General features: G+C 36.1%; 1 protein-coding gene across 2 annotated transcripts; it reads left to right on the top strand.

The window, feature by feature from the left end:
- The first annotated feature begins 15,409 nt into the window (after nucleotides 1–15,409).
- Nucleotides 15,410–19,597, top strand: LOC4342410 (CBL-interacting protein kinase 23). 2 transcript variants are annotated; one of them, NM_001402996.1, is made up of 14 exons: nucleotides 15,410–15,859; nucleotides 16,388–16,450; nucleotides 17,046–17,117; nucleotides 17,203–17,310; nucleotides 17,399–17,479; nucleotides 17,716–17,769; nucleotides 17,897–18,022; nucleotides 18,117–18,206; nucleotides 18,292–18,411; nucleotides 18,499–18,615; nucleotides 18,734–18,850; nucleotides 18,940–18,996; nucleotides 19,115–19,189; nucleotides 19,286–19,597. In NM_001402996.1, exons 1-14 carry the CDS (start codon nucleotides 15,689–15,691, stop codon nucleotides 19,382–19,384), a joined length of 1,350 nt encoding a protein of 449 aa, NP_001389925.1. In that variant the 5' UTR covers nucleotides 15,410–15,688; the 3' UTR covers nucleotides 19,385–19,597. The 2 variants fall into 2 exon arrangements, with proteins under 2 accessions (NP_001389925.1, XP_066168050.1); XM_066311953.1 differs by having other exon boundaries at nucleotides 18,731–18,850.
- The last annotated feature ends 94 nt before the right edge of the window (nucleotides 19,598–19,691 follow it).

Raw genomic sequence — 19,691 nt, 5'->3', positions numbered from 1 at the left:
CTCTGGGATTCTTCCATTTCTTAAAAGAGCATTTCAAGATCCTCTGTTCTTTTGAAAGAAAAAAAATGATTATATTACATTTTTATTATGCAGAGGACGAGGTTTAATTAATCCTTCGTTATACTACCTCTATTTTTAAATATATAGTGTTGTGTTGACATTTTGATACGATGTTTGGTTATTCATATAGCTTATTTTATTATTAAAAGCACTTTAAGCATTCAGTTTTTCATGCTTGTACTAAATTTTTAAGTAAGATAAATGATCAAACATCGTGTTCAAAGAATCTCATATATTTTAAAAAAGGAAGGAGTATACTCCATCCAGGTAAAAATAACTCTTTTTGAATTTTTTATTTGAGGCGAAACTTTCAAAGTTTGACTATCAACATATCCTTTTATATCCTTTTAGTTTGAAAACATAAAAGATATAGACTTACAAGTATTTTCGTAATCTCATAAGATTATTAGATTTTATGAGTTTATTCCAAAAAAGTCATGATTAAATTTGCACCTAAAAATAGTAAAAGAAAACTAACGTCATTTAATTATTTTTGAACGCAGAGAATATACTTTATATGGAGAGCAATAGGTTGTGTTGAGCTAAATAATTAATGATAAAGCTAACTTTTTTACAGAAAATGATCGAGCTAAGTTGATTAGAAGGGTAATTTTATCATCCTTTAGAAAGTGCAGGGAAATACCATATTTTAAAGTATAAAATTTCATACCTTTACGTGCTAGGTATCTCGAGGTACCAAATCTTTTAGTGTAAAATTTAGGTATCTCATGTATTTTCTTAAGTACTGTAAAATTTCTAATTAGAAAGTCTGATTTGTGATTCAAATGGACCTCTGCAAAACTCTGGAGTATTTTCTTAAGGAGCGATATCAAAACGGAAGTTCCAATTGTGACACAGAAATGAAAAATTGGCCCAAACTGGAAGCATGCAACAATGGGCCGATTGGGCTGAACTATCGAGCCAACCGAAGTTTTGATCCATGGGCTCTCGAGAGTTCAACAGAGGCTATATATCTTGACTATCATTTCATCGTGCAAAAGCAAAAGCAAAAGGTTTCTTTCTTATGCAGCTTGATCGTAACAATTGTACTCGCTCTCTTTGACGCCGTTAACTTTTTTTTAAATATGTTTTACATTTCGTTTTATTCAAAAACTTTTGTGAAATATGTAAAACTATATATATACATAAAAGTATATTTAACAATAAATCAAATGATAGGAAAATAATTAATAATCACTTAAATTTTTCTGAATAAGATGAACGGTCAAACATGTTTAATTATAAAAGTCAACGGCGTCAAATATTTAGGGACGGAGGGAGTATATAAGAAGACAAAATAAAATCTGTCCTTCTTCGATCACTTTTGGTGCAAATTGGGCCCCTGTCGAAATCAAATCAACCTATATGGAGAACCAAATAAATTTGTCTACAAGGCATCGCATATCTTCGCTGTCTAGCCATTTGCAGCTATAAAACAGCTCGATATCAGCTGAACAGATATCTGCATTCATTCACTGAATTTCGTAGGGTTTCAGTATTCTCATGTGCAAAAACGCATAGTACAGATATCATCGTATCGAATGTACCAAACAAAACGTGTCGCCACATTTTTGGAAGACGACGATGCAGCGTAGTTCGTCACGCAAAGGTTTGCAGATTAAGGTGGTGATTGAATATCCTGAAGATGAACATTAAGCATTTCACGTAAAACGTGGAGTTAATAACGTGTGATTAATTAAGTTTTAATTATTACAAACTTGAAAAATGGATTAATATGATATTTTAGAACAACTTTCATATAGAAAGTTTTCGCACGGAACACACTGTTTAGCAGTTTGAAAAGCGTGCCATTTTATTTCAAAAGTTTATCACCTACTTTCATCACATATCTGTGCAGACACCTTGTCACCATGTGCAGATACAAATAGATACATCCCTCCCAAATGCATGTGCCATGTTAGGTAGTAGCTGCTGCTAGCCATGTCTCTATGATCAATTAATCTGATCGATCGATCTCTGCGACGTCACAAAATAATTATGTTGCCGGCCGGGACTGAAATTTTGATCAAGATCTTGAAGATTAATTAGATGTTGCTCATGGACGAGATCAATTTACATTACTTACTGATTAATTTGTGTAATAGCACCATTTAAACGGAGCATGTGATCTCTTAAGCCATCCATATATGAAAATGAATTTTCACATATGGGCCCACTTGGCATTTTGTATAGGCAGATCGTCCACCTGCTTAAACCTAAGGATCGGAGGGCATTTCAAATAATAACCGATCGGAGGGAATTAAAAAATACTAATAGCTTTTTAAGCTGTGCTTCTAAGCTTCCCTAGTTTTATTGTAGTTGAACTGCTATGAGCAGTGATTTTTTTTCGAACGCGCAAAAGTCTTGCATGTCAATAAGGAATAGCATACATCGGAAATACGCCGAGGAGGTTACCAGGGTAGGGGTACTACAGTATGAAAGGCATCATGAAATTTTCTAGAAGTCCCCACAAAAAATTTTCTAGAAGTCCCCACAATTAAAAACACATGCATATAAGAGCAAATATAATAAAAGAAGTAGTTTTTAGTTTCTACCTGATTATCTCTAATTTTACCCATATCAACTAGTGCTCATCAACGCAGAGGATAGTATGTACAACACACTCTATACTGCTAGTACACTGGTCTGGCCCCAGCAATAATCTGCTGTAGTTTTTTTTGTTTTATTTTGCTACCTTAATATACCCTTCATTTCTGTCACTTTGATCTTGAAGCTCAAGTACAGATATATTACATCTTACACGAGGGGTGCCGGCCCTACGTGGTGTTTTATGGCTAGCGTAAGGTTTTTATTATACTTGTTCTAATTAAGTACTCCCTCCATTCCAAATTGATCTACATATAGTTTTTTTTGAGGTTATTCCTAAATGATCTACATATTTATGTTTATTTATTAGGTTTATTCGTTATTTGTGCATTGGAGTAAATGGACATTGATGCATGCATCCATACACACATGTATTTATAACCCACATGCAATATCTTGATTTGCTATTGGCTAGGAAATAGTGGGGATGATGCATACATTGAGTTTGTTGCTAGAGTAAATATAGTATGAGAGAGTTATTAGCTTTTCTTGATCTTGGTGTACCTATGAAATATGTAGATCAATTTGGAATGGAGGGAGTAGTTACCATGAGACGTTTATACCGTAATAATTCACACCTTCTGTAATATTCTTAATTATTATGACATATCGACAGGTATACCTCAATTACTATAAAAAACATAATTAATTATTGCAATGTAAACGAGACCAAACAAATATGTATTTTACATATTAACTCGATTACAACTACAAAGGATATCCCCTCGTATTATCCGGCCCCTAGCTAGCTAGCTAGCTAGATTCAGTCATACAAAGCCATGCATGCATGTTGTATAGGCAATTATTATAAAAAAAAAGCCCAATTAATGATTTGCAATTTTTTTATGGGCACAAGAAGGCCCTTCCAAGAAGTAATTAATAAGCATCATACCCGACCAGTCGATGCCTGCGTTGCAACAAGCAACATCTAGGGCAGGTCAGTACTGAACCCTAGTGACGACAAATTGACAATAATAATTCACTAATTTAATGTAACAGTGATGAGATCATTCATGGATGGATTAATTAATTGGCAATGTCGAGATGCACGCGTGTTTGCGGGGGGGGGGGGGGGGGGGGGGGGGGGGGTTACATTTTCAGTTATTTCAAGCTTCACACGTATAGCTGCTTGCTCGCAGCAGATGCGGTTAATAAACTAATTAATCTCTGTACTAGGATAATTAAGAAGTTATTAACAGCTTGTGTCCATGTTGATCACCTCAATAAAATGACCTCAGTCGCATGGATTGTTGACCAGCTGCCTCAATCTCATTTGCTGATATTTTTACTGTATCGATCATACTCTACGTATGCACTTGAATTCTTGACATTTTTCTTATTGCGCCAAATTGCATTAATTAATAAATTGACAGCATGTGACTATTTCGAGTTCGTGGAAAAGGTAACAGCTTGATCTTTTCAAATTTATCTCGGTGCAGTGCATATATTTTCTGAGTAAATTAATTAAAGCATGGTGCGGCTAGAATTTTCAATTTTAGAATAAATTTACTGCATTTTTTTCATCTTTTTCGCCATCCAACTTTGACTTTTAGACCACTAAAAATAATATCACAAAGGTCTATCAAAAGGTTCTTTTTTGTTGCCTCTGTCACATGCCTTGCATGTATTTATAATCAGAACAGGGAAAAAAAAACCTTCCAATTAAGCTGCAGGCCCTATTTGCTGACATGTGATGATGTCATCACCATGTTACAAAGAGCCATCTGGAGGCTGCAGCTGAACTCATCCAATCAGTCTCTGTTAATCTACTACTAGTATTAATTTGCAACATTATCTTGTGAACGATGCTAAACAATTAATTAGTTAATTAATTTGGATCGGATAGGGCGCAAAGATGTTCCCCATTTCAAAGTACACTACTGACGAGTATTAGGAGCTTAGTGTGACGCCCCCACACTCTTCCGAGGCCTCCTACATCTGGCAGCTTTCCTAGGATATAGACTATTCCTCACAGACCAACACTAGTCTTTTCTGCACACTTTGTCCTCACTCGTGCGCACCCGGAAAGAATTTCCCGATCGGTCACCCATCCCGACATTGCTCTAGGGCAAGCACGCTTAACCTTAGAGTTTTTTCGAGATCGGCTTTCGGAAAAGAAGTTGCAACTTGTTGATAGCTTAACCTTAGAGTTTTTTCGAGATCGGCTTTCGGAAAAGAAGTTGCAACTTGTTGATAGCTTAACGCTTCCGGAAAAGAAGTTGCAACTTGTTGATATGAGTATTTTATTAATCATATTAGGATATCACATTCTCACCCCCCTTAAGATACCGACGTCCTCGTCGGTCAACCCAGGCCAGGAACGTCCCCTATTAGCACCACGTATATACAAGACAATTTTCGGCGCACATACGTCATGCCATACGACCACTTCGTGGATCATCCCGTATGCACCGTATGCCCGCGTACATGTTCATATATATACGTATAGCTGCAAGGGTCGCGTACATGTTCATATATACGTATAGCTGCAAGGGTCGGCTCTGATACCAACACTAGTCTTTTCTGCACACTTTTTCCTCACTCGTGCGCACCTGTGAAGAATTTCCCAATCGGTCACCCATCCCGAAATTGCTCCAGGGCAAGCACGCTTAACCTTAGAGTTCGAGATCGGCTTCCGAAAAAGAAGTTACAACTTGTTGATATGAGTATTCTATTAATTCTATTAAGCCCTGAGCCAGGATATCACACTTAGCTAGTATAAACTCATCGACAACAGACAATGTTCTATATATATATATAACTAATTAATTAACAGGATCATGTTAGAGCTCATAATAATACTAGTAATCAAAGCAAAGGACTAACTAATCAATCATATACTCCATCCATAGGCACAACCACCCTTAACAACCTAAAGATCAAGAAATAATTATTACTAGTTAATGACATGCATGTATGCACGCCTTATATTATAAATAACTTAAAAATTAGTTGTGCCTAGTATGTTATGGAATGGAGAGAGTATAAGCATGAGCATATGCGCTTGTGGTTAGATCCCAAGAGACATGTGAAATGGGATACGATCACATGGGTGGTCTCTTGATCATGCATAGATCTCAGGTGAGTTCATTGGTGTCACAAAGTGCTCACTGCACAAACTGAACTTTTTTTGTGTGTGTACTACACGTACGTACTAATCCAATTTACATGTTAGTGGGTTCAATAATAAATAAAATCAAAGCTCGACATGCATAAACATAAGTACAATGATATCTTGCTAGGACCACTTGTGTTGATGAAGATGTGGCTTCCACCAAGCACAAAGTTAATTAACTTTAATTATGTCTAATTATTTCTGATCTCAAACTCAATCTTCTCATCTCATTTGTCATGCAATTTTTTTTGTTTTACATGCACTAACCAAACAGCAAAAGCAGTTGGACAGTGAGATAAATGAGGATTTGTGCTCTCTTATGGAGACAATAGGTCATCTCAACTTTCTAGCCAGTAGATCTCAAAGGATTAGTGCTTGCATGCATATGTATGAGAGCTAGTAATAACCAGATGATTCTGGAAATTGGCAGTGGATATAGAGGCTGGGTTTTTATCCACAATTAAAAAATGTTGGTTCTGGAGATAATATATACTCCCTCCATTTCTAAATATTTAACGCCATTTTGATTGTTTTAAATATGTTTGACTGTTCGTCTTATTCAAAAATTTAAGTAACTATTATTTTTTTTCTATCATTTGATTTATTGTTAAATATACTTATATGTATACGTATAGTTTTACATATTTCACAAAAGTTTTTGAATAAGACGAACGGTGCTAAAAAATCAATAGTGTCAAATATTTTGAAACAGACGAGTATATTAGTATACGTCATCTGATTAGCTTATAATACTACTGCATTATTTTGTTTTATATGTGTATAATACTACAGAGCATGCTCCAGCTCTGTAGGGTTTAGATCACTAATCAACAAACCCTAATTATTAACCTATCTTATGTCCCTTTCTTGGCATGTGGTTGCAAATGATCTGGTGGTCTCCTATGGGTGAAATATTTTAGTACAATGATTGCTGCAAATTGACGAGACAAACAAGGTGAATAGAACAAGAACGAGGACGGTGACTGGCTAGATTCTCTTGATCCTGAATATTATGCTAATTAACTCGATCTTATCTAAAAAAATTATTTCGCCAAGTAGGTTCTGTCTTCTTCTCGCCAAACAGGATCTTGGGAAAGTTACATGCATTATTTTCTCGCCAAACTACTGTACTAGCTACCGCTCCAAAAATAAATAAATATATAGATTTTTATTTTGATATGACCATTGCGTGCAAGTGGAATTATATTGTGTTTATAATTTTAATTAGTTTCTTGACAACAACCTGATCTTTGTAAAACTATTATTGGTCTTAGTTTTAGTTTAAGTTATTAATTAGGAAGAGATGCTTACAATGTGTGCTTAGTTTGAGCTGATTAATTAATTATTTACTTGACAAAGTGTTTTATGATCTCTAGGTATGTTGTTATGGTAATATGGTGTACACGTTTTGTTAAAATCAGAAATATACAAAAACAATAATTGGCACAAAATCTTTGCTTACACATGCATGCACGCTTCATTTTGCTCAGGAACGTAGTGCCTGCTAGTACACAGTCGCGTGTACGGCCGGGTAAGTATATATAATGCGTATACCTATATCTATATATAGGCACAATTGGGTATCATAAAATAAAAACTATTATCCGTTTTGGTCGACCTGAGGAAAATTAATCGGAAAAAGATCATTTTGATCAGGGGAGTGGACAATTAATTATATTTATTAGCAGGCAGAATTAGATTAATTAGTTAGTGAGGGAATGATCGAATAGATCGATCAATTAAGCTAGTGTTCGTCCGTGTTAATAATGATCAGTTACATCTAGCTCAAAAACTTATGGTTTCAATAATTTTGGACAACAATGGCTGATTAATATCGTTAATGCGTACAAGCAGGTACATATATACACATGACAGATCGATATAACACATTACATATAGCCGTAGACAGTTAACTACCTTGTACATATATATACAGATCTTTCCCTCAAAAAATATATATACAGATCGATCGATATGACATATTATACATATATAATTAAAAATATTTTAATCCTCGCAAGAAATGACTCTGCAATTTTAACATTGAATGGTAGATATAGATGGTCAATCCACATATATGCAGAAGTTGCAATGCATATATAGTACAATTAATTAGCTCACTAATTCACTTATATATACGCATTTTTTTCCAAACAGGAGAATTAGTAACATGTAAAAATGTCAATCAAATAGTTGGCCAACTTGCATCCATACGCATAATTTGGGGCTCCTTTTGTTTTCCTCAAAACTAATTAATTTGGGGCTCATGGACGACTTTTTAATCATGCTTGGTCTAAAAATGCTCCTGGATCCATAATAATTAAATCCACCCGAGAGATAATCTCGATATCCTCATATACATGACATATTATTAATATACGAAGTACACGTACGTACTCTTTGAAAGTCTCCATTTATTAATATGTGCATATGTTAGAATAAATTACCTTGCAAGGATAACCGGATAAGTTATGCATAACTAATCAACAAATAATTGCACATATATATTAGTAAGAGATATTATTTTGGGGATCTTTGATGATCGTCGATCACACCATCATGTTAGCTTTTATATATACATGGACTGGAGGTAGCTGCATATATAGATCGTGTATGAATAATTAAGATGAATAATATTTGTTTTAGAAGACTAGAAGTAGCAGCTAATTAAGATGACTAATTAATTGCTGATCGAGATTTTGCAGCTGCAGTTCTTGACTTGCTCTTCTTTTTTTTTTCTCTGAAACAAAAATTAAAAGCAGGCAGTCAGGTCAGGTCTTTGCCGTGCTTGGACAGGTTACGAGTGTACAAACACGTCTAGATTCAGACGAATGTTTGGATCGATGGCATGCAAGAGAATATTCCATATTCCCCAACCCCTGTTCATCGGATGCATGTAGCTGCACAGTCCGTGTATGTACGCCGCCTAGCTTTGACCTAGCTCGATGGACCCCCTTACAATGATGACATTTATAGATAATAGTAAAGTGTCCTTGCGTTTTTACAATGGAGTTTTAAGAAATAGTAATGATAAATTTCAGGAGTTCTCGGATATGTTAAAGTTGATAGTTGATATATACTATATCGGACTGTTTTAGTTTGACATTGTGCACTCGTCATAGCGGGGAAAATTCATATTAATGGAATAAAAAAAGAACCGTGTACTATTTGAAACCCATTGAGAAGTATAGTGATATTGACGAACTCTGAAGTTGCTCAAGTTTTTTTTTGCATGGTTGTTACATGGATAACAAGGACTCTCCGGCCACGTGAATGATAGTGAGTAGGTGGTGGTGGTAGATCGCTACCACCACTATTAGAGTCTTTTATGTATATACGAGTTAGGACCTTCATGTGGATTATAATACATATGAAGATGTTTTTAAATTTAAGAAATTGATTTTTGGATTCATTTACATGTTTGCTTTGTCACTTTTATTGCATAGATATCTTTTTATGATTGCTAACAAGATAATATTTTTTTAAAAAAAATCTACCAAAAATTATTTTTTAAAACTTTTTAACTTTAAAATTACTCTGTTTTATAAATCGGTTGAAGGAGAACAAGCAGGGCCTAATTAATACATTTTTTACGGATGGTTATTTTTGGAGAAACACATCAAATGGTATGCAAATAAATTGAGATTAATGCTTGCTCCAGAAGGTTAATTATTTCAACCATTTCATCCTAGACCAAAATTCGATTTTCTTAAACGATTTCTATGGTCAAAAGACTTAAAAATTTTGTCTGAGTGACATAACAAAATAGTGGATATAATTTCGTGGTATTTGAATCTTCTGAAGATAAAGATTAAGTGTTTTACACAAAACGATGTGGTAATAACTTGTGATTAATTGAGTTCTAATTATTACAAACTTGAAAAATGGATTAATCTGATATTTTAGAACAACTTTCATATAGAAAATTTTCACACAAAACACATCGTTTAGCAGTTTGAAAAACGTGCTATTTTTATCTAAAAGTTTATCCAACTTTTGTTAGAGAAAAGATAGGATCTAAAGTCTGTTCTTTTCAGTAGAAAAGGAATCAAGGTTTGGTCCAAATTAACACCAACCGTTTAGCTCTTGCACAGTTAGAAAAACCTTAATTAGTCGGTTTGCCGGATAGATACATTTTCCTCAGAAAATGACTGTGGTTACTTTAATTCTTGAGAGGTACTGAGACGAGGTAAGTGCATGCGTCTTCTAATGTTAATTTTAATTTTTTAACTGTAATATCTCCACCATTCGATTGGTACGTAGGTTATGTTAATACCAATTATCACGGCACTTGAGATATAAAATAACTCTAATAATAATAGAGCTCTGCTTCTTTTGTATAAAGAACTCAGCGGACACGCCATCGTTGTCCGTAGACTTGTCACATTTGCATTGGGAACAAATTAAAGACTAAAGAGCAATCATCTCATGTCATCTAACTGATATACCGGATCTTAAAAAATGTCATGATGGGAAGAAAAATATTGACTAATATCCAATAAGAACTCATCCATTGAAATGTTAATATAACCCGAACATTGTATAATCCGAAAGGTAACGACATTTAGAAACCTTTTCATTTTACACATAAAACCTTCTAATCCTAACTTTTTTTTCCTAAACACTTGCGCGTCGATATATTAGACGAAGGAAACAATATAGTTTACATGCATCTGGCCTCTTACTAGCAGCAAAGACAAAAACGAAAAATATAAACCAAGCTAAACACAAAAGCAAGGAGGGATACTTAGTGAAAATGAACTCCAAAGCAGAAAGAGGCCAAGTAGGGTCCACCAGGAGCTAGGGCCAAGAGGACGCCGAGGTGTCGAGCCCTAGCTTCGATCCAAAAAGATGAGAGCCTCTCTTGAAGGATAGTGCTGATCGAGTGGGCTTGAAATGACACGAAAATACCGTCGAATACGTGGGCATTTCCGCTTCTTTAAGAGGTTCCAGGCAACAAGAGATAACAAGTGAATCGAAGCCTTGCCTCGCAGATTCGGACATGCTCTTCCTCATGGTTGTGTTGGAGATCTAAATTACATCTCAATGATTTAGCCTATACATAATCAGTTAATCACCTCTGCTTCAATGCGGAAACTTAATCTACTACTTGAGATGCCATCAGTGTTTTTCCTCTTTCTTCTTCTTCGATTTTTTTTCTCCTTTTCTTCTTGATACGCCAATTCTTTCACCGTCATCACCTCACGAACCCCTTCCAACGCTAAGCTGATCAGGCGATTTAGGGTTTAGGTAGAGAGCTCGGCGTCCCTCCTCTGCCCTTCATCTCTTTATATAGGCGCATTGGTGGGGGCTCGGGGGTTATCTCGAAATTTTGTTAGAAATTAGTTTTTACCAATCACAAAAACTAACTCTATCTCTTTAGGAATCGGACAAGTGGAATTTATTCTTTCCTTAGCTAATTGGTATTTAGCCGATAAAATCAACCAACAGGTCGGTCACCAATTTGGTGGGGGAACGAAGATCGGTTGCTTGGAGATGAAAGGTGAAACCGGTTGTAAGCGTATGACGTTGTATTAAAAAAAAGAGGAGGGAGTATAAAAATATCTGCGCGCACACACAGAAACTAAAGAAAAAAAAAGAAGAGATAAACTTAAAAACAACATAGCGTGAATATATATGCAGAGATTGTCATGTGCAGAGAGAATTCGGAGCGAGGTAGATCTATCTAGAGACCCCACATTTCACATGATGATATGTATATATATTTTTAGATCGATGCATATGGAATAAATTCGATCAAGATTGGCTGGCTACTATCGCTCTAACTACCCCCCAATCGAAACAAAATCAGATCAGATGCTCGAGATCGATCCATCGCGGTTACTGATAATAACAACACCAAAGCAAATTGCCAAGGTAGATGCTTTGCTCTAAATTAATAATCTGATTAACCCATGCATATATGCGTTTGCAACTATATATTATGCAAGTCGTAGTCACCAATATGCTTAACAAACAAGAGTAATATAATTGATGCCGTTATATCAATTAAGTAATGAACATAAACCAAAGTAATATAATTAATGGCATTATACCAATTAAGTTATGCACATGGAAGAAATTAAAACACAAGCTAGACTGCTGGACAAAACAATACTGTATTTAGCTACTGTGCATAGTACGGAATACTAGTATTTTATACTTCATCCGTGTTTTAATATAACGCTGTTATTCGTCTTATTAAAAAAATATATTATTATCATTTATTTATTGTGACTTGATTTATTATCCAATGTTCTTTAAGCATAACATAAATATTTTTATATTTACACAAAAATTTTAAATAAGATGAATGGTTAAACGTTGGTTAAAAAGTCAATTGCGTCCTACCCTAAATACGAAGGGAGTACTTAATTTGTACACATACGTACATGAGGTGTCGGTAGGAGTAGTGGTGCAAAAAAAAAAAGTTTAGCATCTAGAAGGTGCACGTGGCAGCCGATTAGACACTCTGAGATCTCAAGTCTGAATGCATGACCACCTCATATGAAAATGCTATGGATACTAACATCTCAAATCTGATCTTAAGATAGCTCAGTGTATCTGTTGCCAATGTGACTTTTATAGCAGTCGTATAACGTTGGCATATAGCTATTATGATCTTTCATATTTCAATGAAAAGTCAAGGATTAAGCATCGTTATTGATTAGAAATATGTAAGGACAATGTAGAAAAATGAAGGCACTATTATTGGCTATATTAGGTGCATGAAACATTTTTCAACGAATAATATACAACCACACATGAAAATAACATTGTGTGGTGGTTTATGATGTGCGAAGAAGAAATAGTAGGACTTTTATAATTGTAATTAATTGAGCACATAGCTCATGCTGATGCTATATTTTTTTAGTGTAGGATTTTAATGTTTTCACTAAAAATTTTTTTAAAAAATATTAATGTAGGATTTTAGTGTAGTATTTTTTAAAAAATATATTAATGTTTTTTAAGTGTATGATTTTAATTTTTTTTCATTTATATATTACAAAATTATCACAATCAAAATATGCATATATATATATATACATATATATATAGATATATATACACACATATATATATATATACATATATACACATATATATATACACACATATATATATATACATATATACATATAGTATATATATATATATATATATATATAATTGTCTCTAGCCCAGCAGAGAAGTACTCCCTATGTCTTTTTATATGATATTGGCTAGTTCAAATTTTAACTAGCCAGTGTCATATATATATATATATATATATATATATATATATATATATATATATATATATATAATGAAGGGGAGAGTAATATATAACAAGAACCTCAAGACAAAATTGCTGGGATCAATATATCACCTACGCTGGTACATATCCTGATGTTCATGAAAAAAAAAGGAGGTCTGGCTCTAGATAGAATCCAAAAGGTTGACACTTGGCTCCATTCCAAACAATGATGCATCATTTTTGGATAAACTGCCAAGTAATAAAGTAATGTGATTGATTTGAAATAAATTATTAGAGGAGTGCTAATGACAATTATATATTATCCTACAATCAATCATATCTTTTAGAAAAGTGAAAATAGTAATGAAATAACGTCATCCATCATGTGAAAGACAATCCACGCAAGCGGATAAGACTAAATACACATTATTGTGCGTTACGGTCGATCCAATGAGAGTGATCTATTTATTCAAAATATAAAATTTCTAGCGTTTAAATCTTATTCTAAAATACAAAGATTTCTAGCGACAGTATTACATGTCCCTTTTCATTCAAATTTTCTTCCTTCTTACCCCCACCTATCCTTCCACCTCCACTTGTCCCTTATTTACCAAGGCCAATAAATCTTTTCTTCTCAACATTAATTAGTCTATGCTAAATAAATTAGGAATCCTTATGTTTTAAATAGAGGTAGTACTTTTCAAGTGACAAAAAAAAAACAAAAATCAACCGAGAACTGTCCACATACAGGGAGCGACATAAGCTCATGACACCTAGCTACAGCATCGATCATCTCATTTTCAAAACGAAGTCAAAGCAGAGCACATCAACCCTAGCAAAAAGCCCCACGAGCTCAAATTTCAGACGAATCAGCTAAGTTACACACGTATCTCCATCTCGATGTCGCGAAAACAACGTCAAACAGTCAACACAAGGTGGGGAAGAAATTAACCGAAGAAAGAATCGCCGGCTGCTAGCTTCCAAGTTCCAACCCCTCTCTCTCTCTCACTGGCAGCTGGGCCCCACAAGTCCCATCCTCCTGGGTCCACCCCTAACGCGGTGCTAGACTGATCAATATTATCTCCATTCCACGAAGAATTCGTTTCATTTCTATCGTTTAAAATCTATCCCACTAAAACTTTAATTGTAAAGGTAATATCATATTAGTATAAGACATATGCATTAAAGTGTAGTAGAAAAATACTCCCTCCATTCCAAATTGATCTACATATTTCATAGGTACACTAAGACCAAGAAAAGCTAATAACTCTCTCATACTACATTTACTCTAGCAACAAACTCAATGCATGCACCATCCCCACTATTTCCTATCCAATAGCAAATCAAGATATTGCATGTGGGTTATAGATACTTGTGTGCATGGATGCATGCATCAATGTCCATTTACTCCAATGCACAAATAACGAATAGACTTAATAAATGAACACAAATATGTAGATCATTTAGGAATAATCTTAAAATATATATATATAGATCAATTTGGAATGGAGGGAGTAATAAGAGTGTCATTACCATGAGGTATTATTTTTATGTTTCCAAGGATATCATATAAGCAACAAAATATTTAATTGATGACTGAAAATAACTTATATAGCTCGATAGGTTAGATTACTTGTGATGGAAATAGCCCATACCCAAGTCCAAATTCTAGATTTAACACGAGCGCTCGTATTTATGACTAATTATTCTTTCGCTAGACGTTCGTGGTGACTTCGTCAATCTAAAAATGTACAATTATGGGCATCTATGTATGTACTATCTTCATTCCAATTTAAGTGTAGTCATGAGTTTTCGTGTTCAACGTTTGACTGTCCGTCTTATTTAAAAACTTATGAAATAATTTTAAAAAAGTCACAAATAATATACTATTCATATTTTATCATCTAATAATAATAATAATAACAATTATATTTGTTTTAAATAAGACAGAAGATCAAATATTATATATAAACAGTAGAACTACACTCTTTTTGGACGGAGGTAGGACTGTGTTTCTCAGAAAAACTTGTACAATCCTTAGTTTTACCACGTTATTACAAATGCTGATGTGACAGCCTTCCCAATGACAATGAAACACCCATTAAAAGTAACCTAATATATGAACCAACATGGTTATTATTCCCATTCTATTTTTTTTCTTCTAGGTCGCTCAAAATTAAATGAAATCTTCTAGACGTAGAGAGCACTAAATTACTAGTAATTACCGCTAGTAATCACGATAATAGTATGGCCTAGGAGTAGTAAAATATTTCCTTAGCTGAGAAGAAGGGAGAAGCGTCGACGAAAACGCCTTCTTCTTCTTCCTCCTCCTTCGCCGCCGCCCACCGCGCCATCGCCTATACATACCCACCCCCCACCCACCTCCTTGTAAGTTGCAACCTCCCGCCTCACCCGCCGCCATTGACGACCACCGCGCTCGTCCCATCCCATGCCTGCGGCCGTGACCGCGAGGTTGTGAGGAGAAGAGAGTCCCAAGAGAGGAGGATCGATGCGGCAGCGGCAGGCCGGCGAGCAGGAGGCGGAGCTGTTCGTCCAGTGGAGGCCCTGCGACAAGAAGCGGTCCTAGTCGCCCGCCGCCGCTCGCCCACTCGCCGGCGTCGTCGATCTGAGAGGGACAGGGGAAGAGGAAGAAGCAGAGGAGGAGGAGGATGAGCGTGTCGGGCGGGAGGACGCGGGTGGGGAGGTACGAGCTCGGGAGGACGCTCGGCGAGGGCACCTTCGCCAAGGTCAAGTTCGCCCGCAACGCGGACTCCGGCGAGAATGTCGCCATCAAGATCCTCGACAAGGACAAGGTCCTCAAGCACAAGATGATCGCCCAGGTCAGCTCACCCATACTATTTTCTATCCCCCCAATCGATTCTCGATTTGGAGAGGTCTCCATGGATTTCTTCCCATGATGATAGTACTGTTCGAATTTCTCGCCTTCTTGTTTTTTTTTAATCATATCATACGCTGTTCTTGAGTGAATTTCGTGGACAATTTCAATTCCTATACGTACGAGTCCCAAATCATGAACAGTTTGTACTACTGCTGTTTTGTTTCCTCTCACGACAAGACGTGATGATTTTGTTTTAACCAGAAACAGTAAACATTACTAATTACTACTAGCGTTCTTGCTGCAAAAAAAAAAAGGTTTGGTATCGTTCCAAAATTGCGTTCTTACTTCCAAAATTGCAACAGCCTAGACTTTGACGTGAGGTTAGCACGGGCGCCTCGTGCAGTGTTCGTTGGAACTTGTGCTGAGTTAGTTATTATTAATGTGCATCAACTTTGGCTTAGCTTCTGACTTTTTGTGGGGGAGTTCTGACTTTGATGTGTGTTTGTGGTTTGTGTGGTGGTGTTTGCAGATAAAGCGCGAGATCTCCACCATGAAGCTCATCAGGCACCCCAACGTCATCCGGATGCATGAGGTTTACTAATCTCCAATCATTAATCTCAGCTCATCTTGCCCATGGAAAAATTTTGTAACTGATGATAAGTCCACCAATGAAATCGACTAATCATAAGCAGAGCTCGTGATTTTGGTTCGAAATTTTCGAAATTTCGGGTCTACCAGTGGGTCCTGGTTGGATGTGATTCCCAGTCTTGAATTGTGGATTTTTTTTTTAATTTTGTAAAATTTGTTCGAATTCAGCTAGAGCCTGTTCAAAATTCATTTTTTTTCTGGTTTGAAACTTCTGAAAAATTTTGGTCCCCCCCAGATTTTTTTTTTCTAGGCCGAGATTGTGAACCCTGCTAATTAAGTTAAGATATGGTTCTCAAGGCTTTGAGCAATCTGAAATTATGAAAAACCAGGGTAAATTAAATTGGTCAAGGATGACATAATGAACAAGTTGTTCCTTCACATGAAAAGTTGCAATTAGAGATCGTTCTGGAAGGAAATTCCTGTGACACTAAACTATGTGTTATCTGAAACTTTCCTAGCTCTTGCTTTCTGATATTTTCCTTTTGTTGTCTTGGCTTTATGTCGATCTCCACTTAGTGGTTTTGTTTTCTTCTCTGAAGGTGATGGCCAGCAAGACCAAAATATACATAGTGATGGAGCTTGTCACCGGTGGTGAACTTTTCGACAAGATTGTGAGTGCTTGGCCTTTTCTATCGACATCTGAATTACTCTTTATGCTATGCACACATGTTCAATTTGTCATAATTCCTGTTATAGGCTTCGCGTGGGAGGCTGAAAGAGGATGATGCAAGGAAGTATTTTCAGCAGCTGATCAACGCTGTCGATTACTGTCATAGCAGAGGAGTCTATCACCGGGATCTCAAGGTTAGCGGCGTTTAACTGTTTGCGGTGTTTACTACTGCTATGCAAGAGAGCCGAGAAGCAGTGAATTGATACACAAATTCAATTTCAGCCCGAAAATCTTCTGCTTGATGCTAGTGGCACTCTCAAAGTATCAGATTTTGGGCTGAGTGCACTGTCTCAACAAGTCAGAGTAAGTAATTTGACTCTTCCTATTTATTCTTTTATTATCTTTTTGTGGAGAGTTTCCTTTTATTCAAAGTGATGAAAAGCCGAGAGTTGTTAGTCGTAAAAAAATTAGCATTTCAATTGCTTTCTGTAGATTCCATTTGTTTTCTACATCTTTTCACATGGTAATACAGATAGTTTCAGATCCATCTGAATAAAGTTCTTACATTAGTGCTGCATATCTTTCTGTTTACTCTGCAGGAGGATGGTCTGTTGCACACTACCTGTGGAACTCCTAATTATGTTGCTCCCGAGGTACCTTCTTACACTCATACATTAAACTAGTATATAGTTATTATCATCGTTGGATTGAATATTTGTTTTCATGTTACTTATCTAAAAAAATATTTGTTCTCATGTTTCAATAATATTGTCTGTGCAGGTTATCAACAACAAAGGATATGATGGAGCCAAGGCTGATCTGTGGTCATGTGGAGTGATTCTCTTTGTCCTCATGGCAGGCTACCTTCCATTTGAAGACTCAAACCTCATGTCACTTTACAAGAAGGTTGGTCCCTCTTAACCATGTCAAAGGATTGTTGGTTTATGAACCCTAAACAAAGTTTTTGTTTGGAAGATTAATGTGATTATTGCTCATCCAGATCTTCAAAGCAGACTTCAGTTGCCCGTCTTGGTTCTCTACAAGTGCGAAGAAGCTCATCAAGAAAATACTAGATCCTAATCCTAGCACCGTATGTTTTGCAGCATTTTAACCTTCATTTCTTTGGAGCATTCTTATACATAAGTAGCTTATCCCATCGTTATCTCCTTGTGCAGAGGATTACCATCGCAGAGCTTATCAACAATGAGTGGTTCAAGAAGGGATATCAGCCTCCAAGGTTTGAGACAGCAGATGTTAACCTGGATGATATCAACTCTATTTTTAATGAATCTGGGGTAAGCTCTCACACCATTCAGCTCATAGCATTACATTCTTCATAATGCACTGGATGGGCTTGGTAACATCTATTCTAACTAACGCAGGACCAAACACAGCTTGTTGTCGAGAGGCGAGAAGAGAGGCCATCAGTGATGAATGCTTTTGAGTTGATCTCTACATCTCAGGGTCTCAATCTTGGCACACTCTTTGAAAAGCAATCGGTACGATCACATTCTTAAATTGGTCATTCTGAAGTCTGAACTAAACATGTTCAAGTACACTTACAGTCATGAGTTATAATCTAAAATGCTAAACCAATTTTCTTTCTACTTTTAGCAGGGTTCTGTGAAGCGAGAAACAAGATTTGCATCAAGGCTGCCTGCAAACGAGATATTGTCGAAAATTGAAGCAGCTGCTGGACCCATGGGCTTTAATGTACAGAAGCGCAACTACAAGGTAACTAATCCAAAATTCCACAACTTGTTTCTACCATTTTTATCTGAAACAATTAACATTCTGATGACACTTTTATGGATTGGAATCAGCTGAAGTTGCAAGGAGAGAATCCAGGAAGGAAAGGTCAGCTTGCAATTGCAACAGAGGTACACCAATGATACAACATCACTATTTACTATGTTCTGTCATTCTATATGCTGTGCAGCTTGTGCTACTACTCTTTCCTGGGTTTATAGACTGAAATCAGTTCATCCATTTCTAAAGGTTTTTGAAGTCACGCCCTCGCTGTACATGGTTGAGCTCCGCAAATCTAACGGCGACACTCTTGAATTCCATAAGGTACACATAACAGTAAAATTACTGCAGGACCTCACAGTTCATACTTCAGACTGGGATTCGGCTAACTCATGGTGTAATTTTTTACGCGTTTCGCAGTTCTACCACAACATCTCCAATGGCCTGAAAGATGTGATGTGGAAGCCGGAGAGTAGCATAATCGCAGGCGATGAGATCCAGCATCGGAGGTCACCGTGATTGGCAGTTTGGCACCAAAAGTTCAGTGATAGTATAAAGTAGATAACCAGCCAGGAAAACCTACTAAGGAATGGCCTGTGGCTGTTTTTTTTTTTTTGGTTCTTTTTACCTTTTAAGTTGAGTTACTATCTAATCTAGACATGGTTGTAAACAAAGTTTGTATGGAGATGGAATGTGAATGAAGAATGTGCATAGTTTTGCTTCCTTGACTTATTTTAAAAGCAGTAACCTGTGAAATCCGATGAATGAAATTGAAATCTGCAGCAGGATGCCTGACGATCGTAGAAGACTTGCAGCAGATATGAGA

Source organism: Oryza sativa, chromosome 7 (genome assembly GCF_034140825.1).
Source record: "Oryza sativa Japonica Group chromosome 7, ASM3414082v1".
Taxonomy (NCBI): Eukaryota; Viridiplantae; Streptophyta; class Magnoliopsida; order Poales; family Poaceae; genus Oryza; species Oryza sativa.
Note: the sequence above shows the minus strand (reverse complement) of the source record. Positions and strands in the feature narration are given on the sequence as shown.

Excerpts from the sequence above, each read along its gene's own strand:
- LOC4342410 (XM_066311953.1), top strand. The coding sequence starts at position 15,689 with ATGAGCGTGTCGGGCGGGAGGACGCGGGTGGGGAGGTACGAGCTCGGG. Across the intron at positions 16,451-17,045 it reads ACGTCATCCGGATGCATGAG|GTGATGGCCAGCAAGACCAA; the intron begins GTTTACTAATCT and ends TCTTCTCTGAAG. Across the intron at positions 17,118-17,202 it reads GTGAACTTTTCGACAAGATT|GCTTCGCGTGGGAGGCTGAA; the intron begins GTGAGTGCTTGG and ends TTCCTGTTATAG.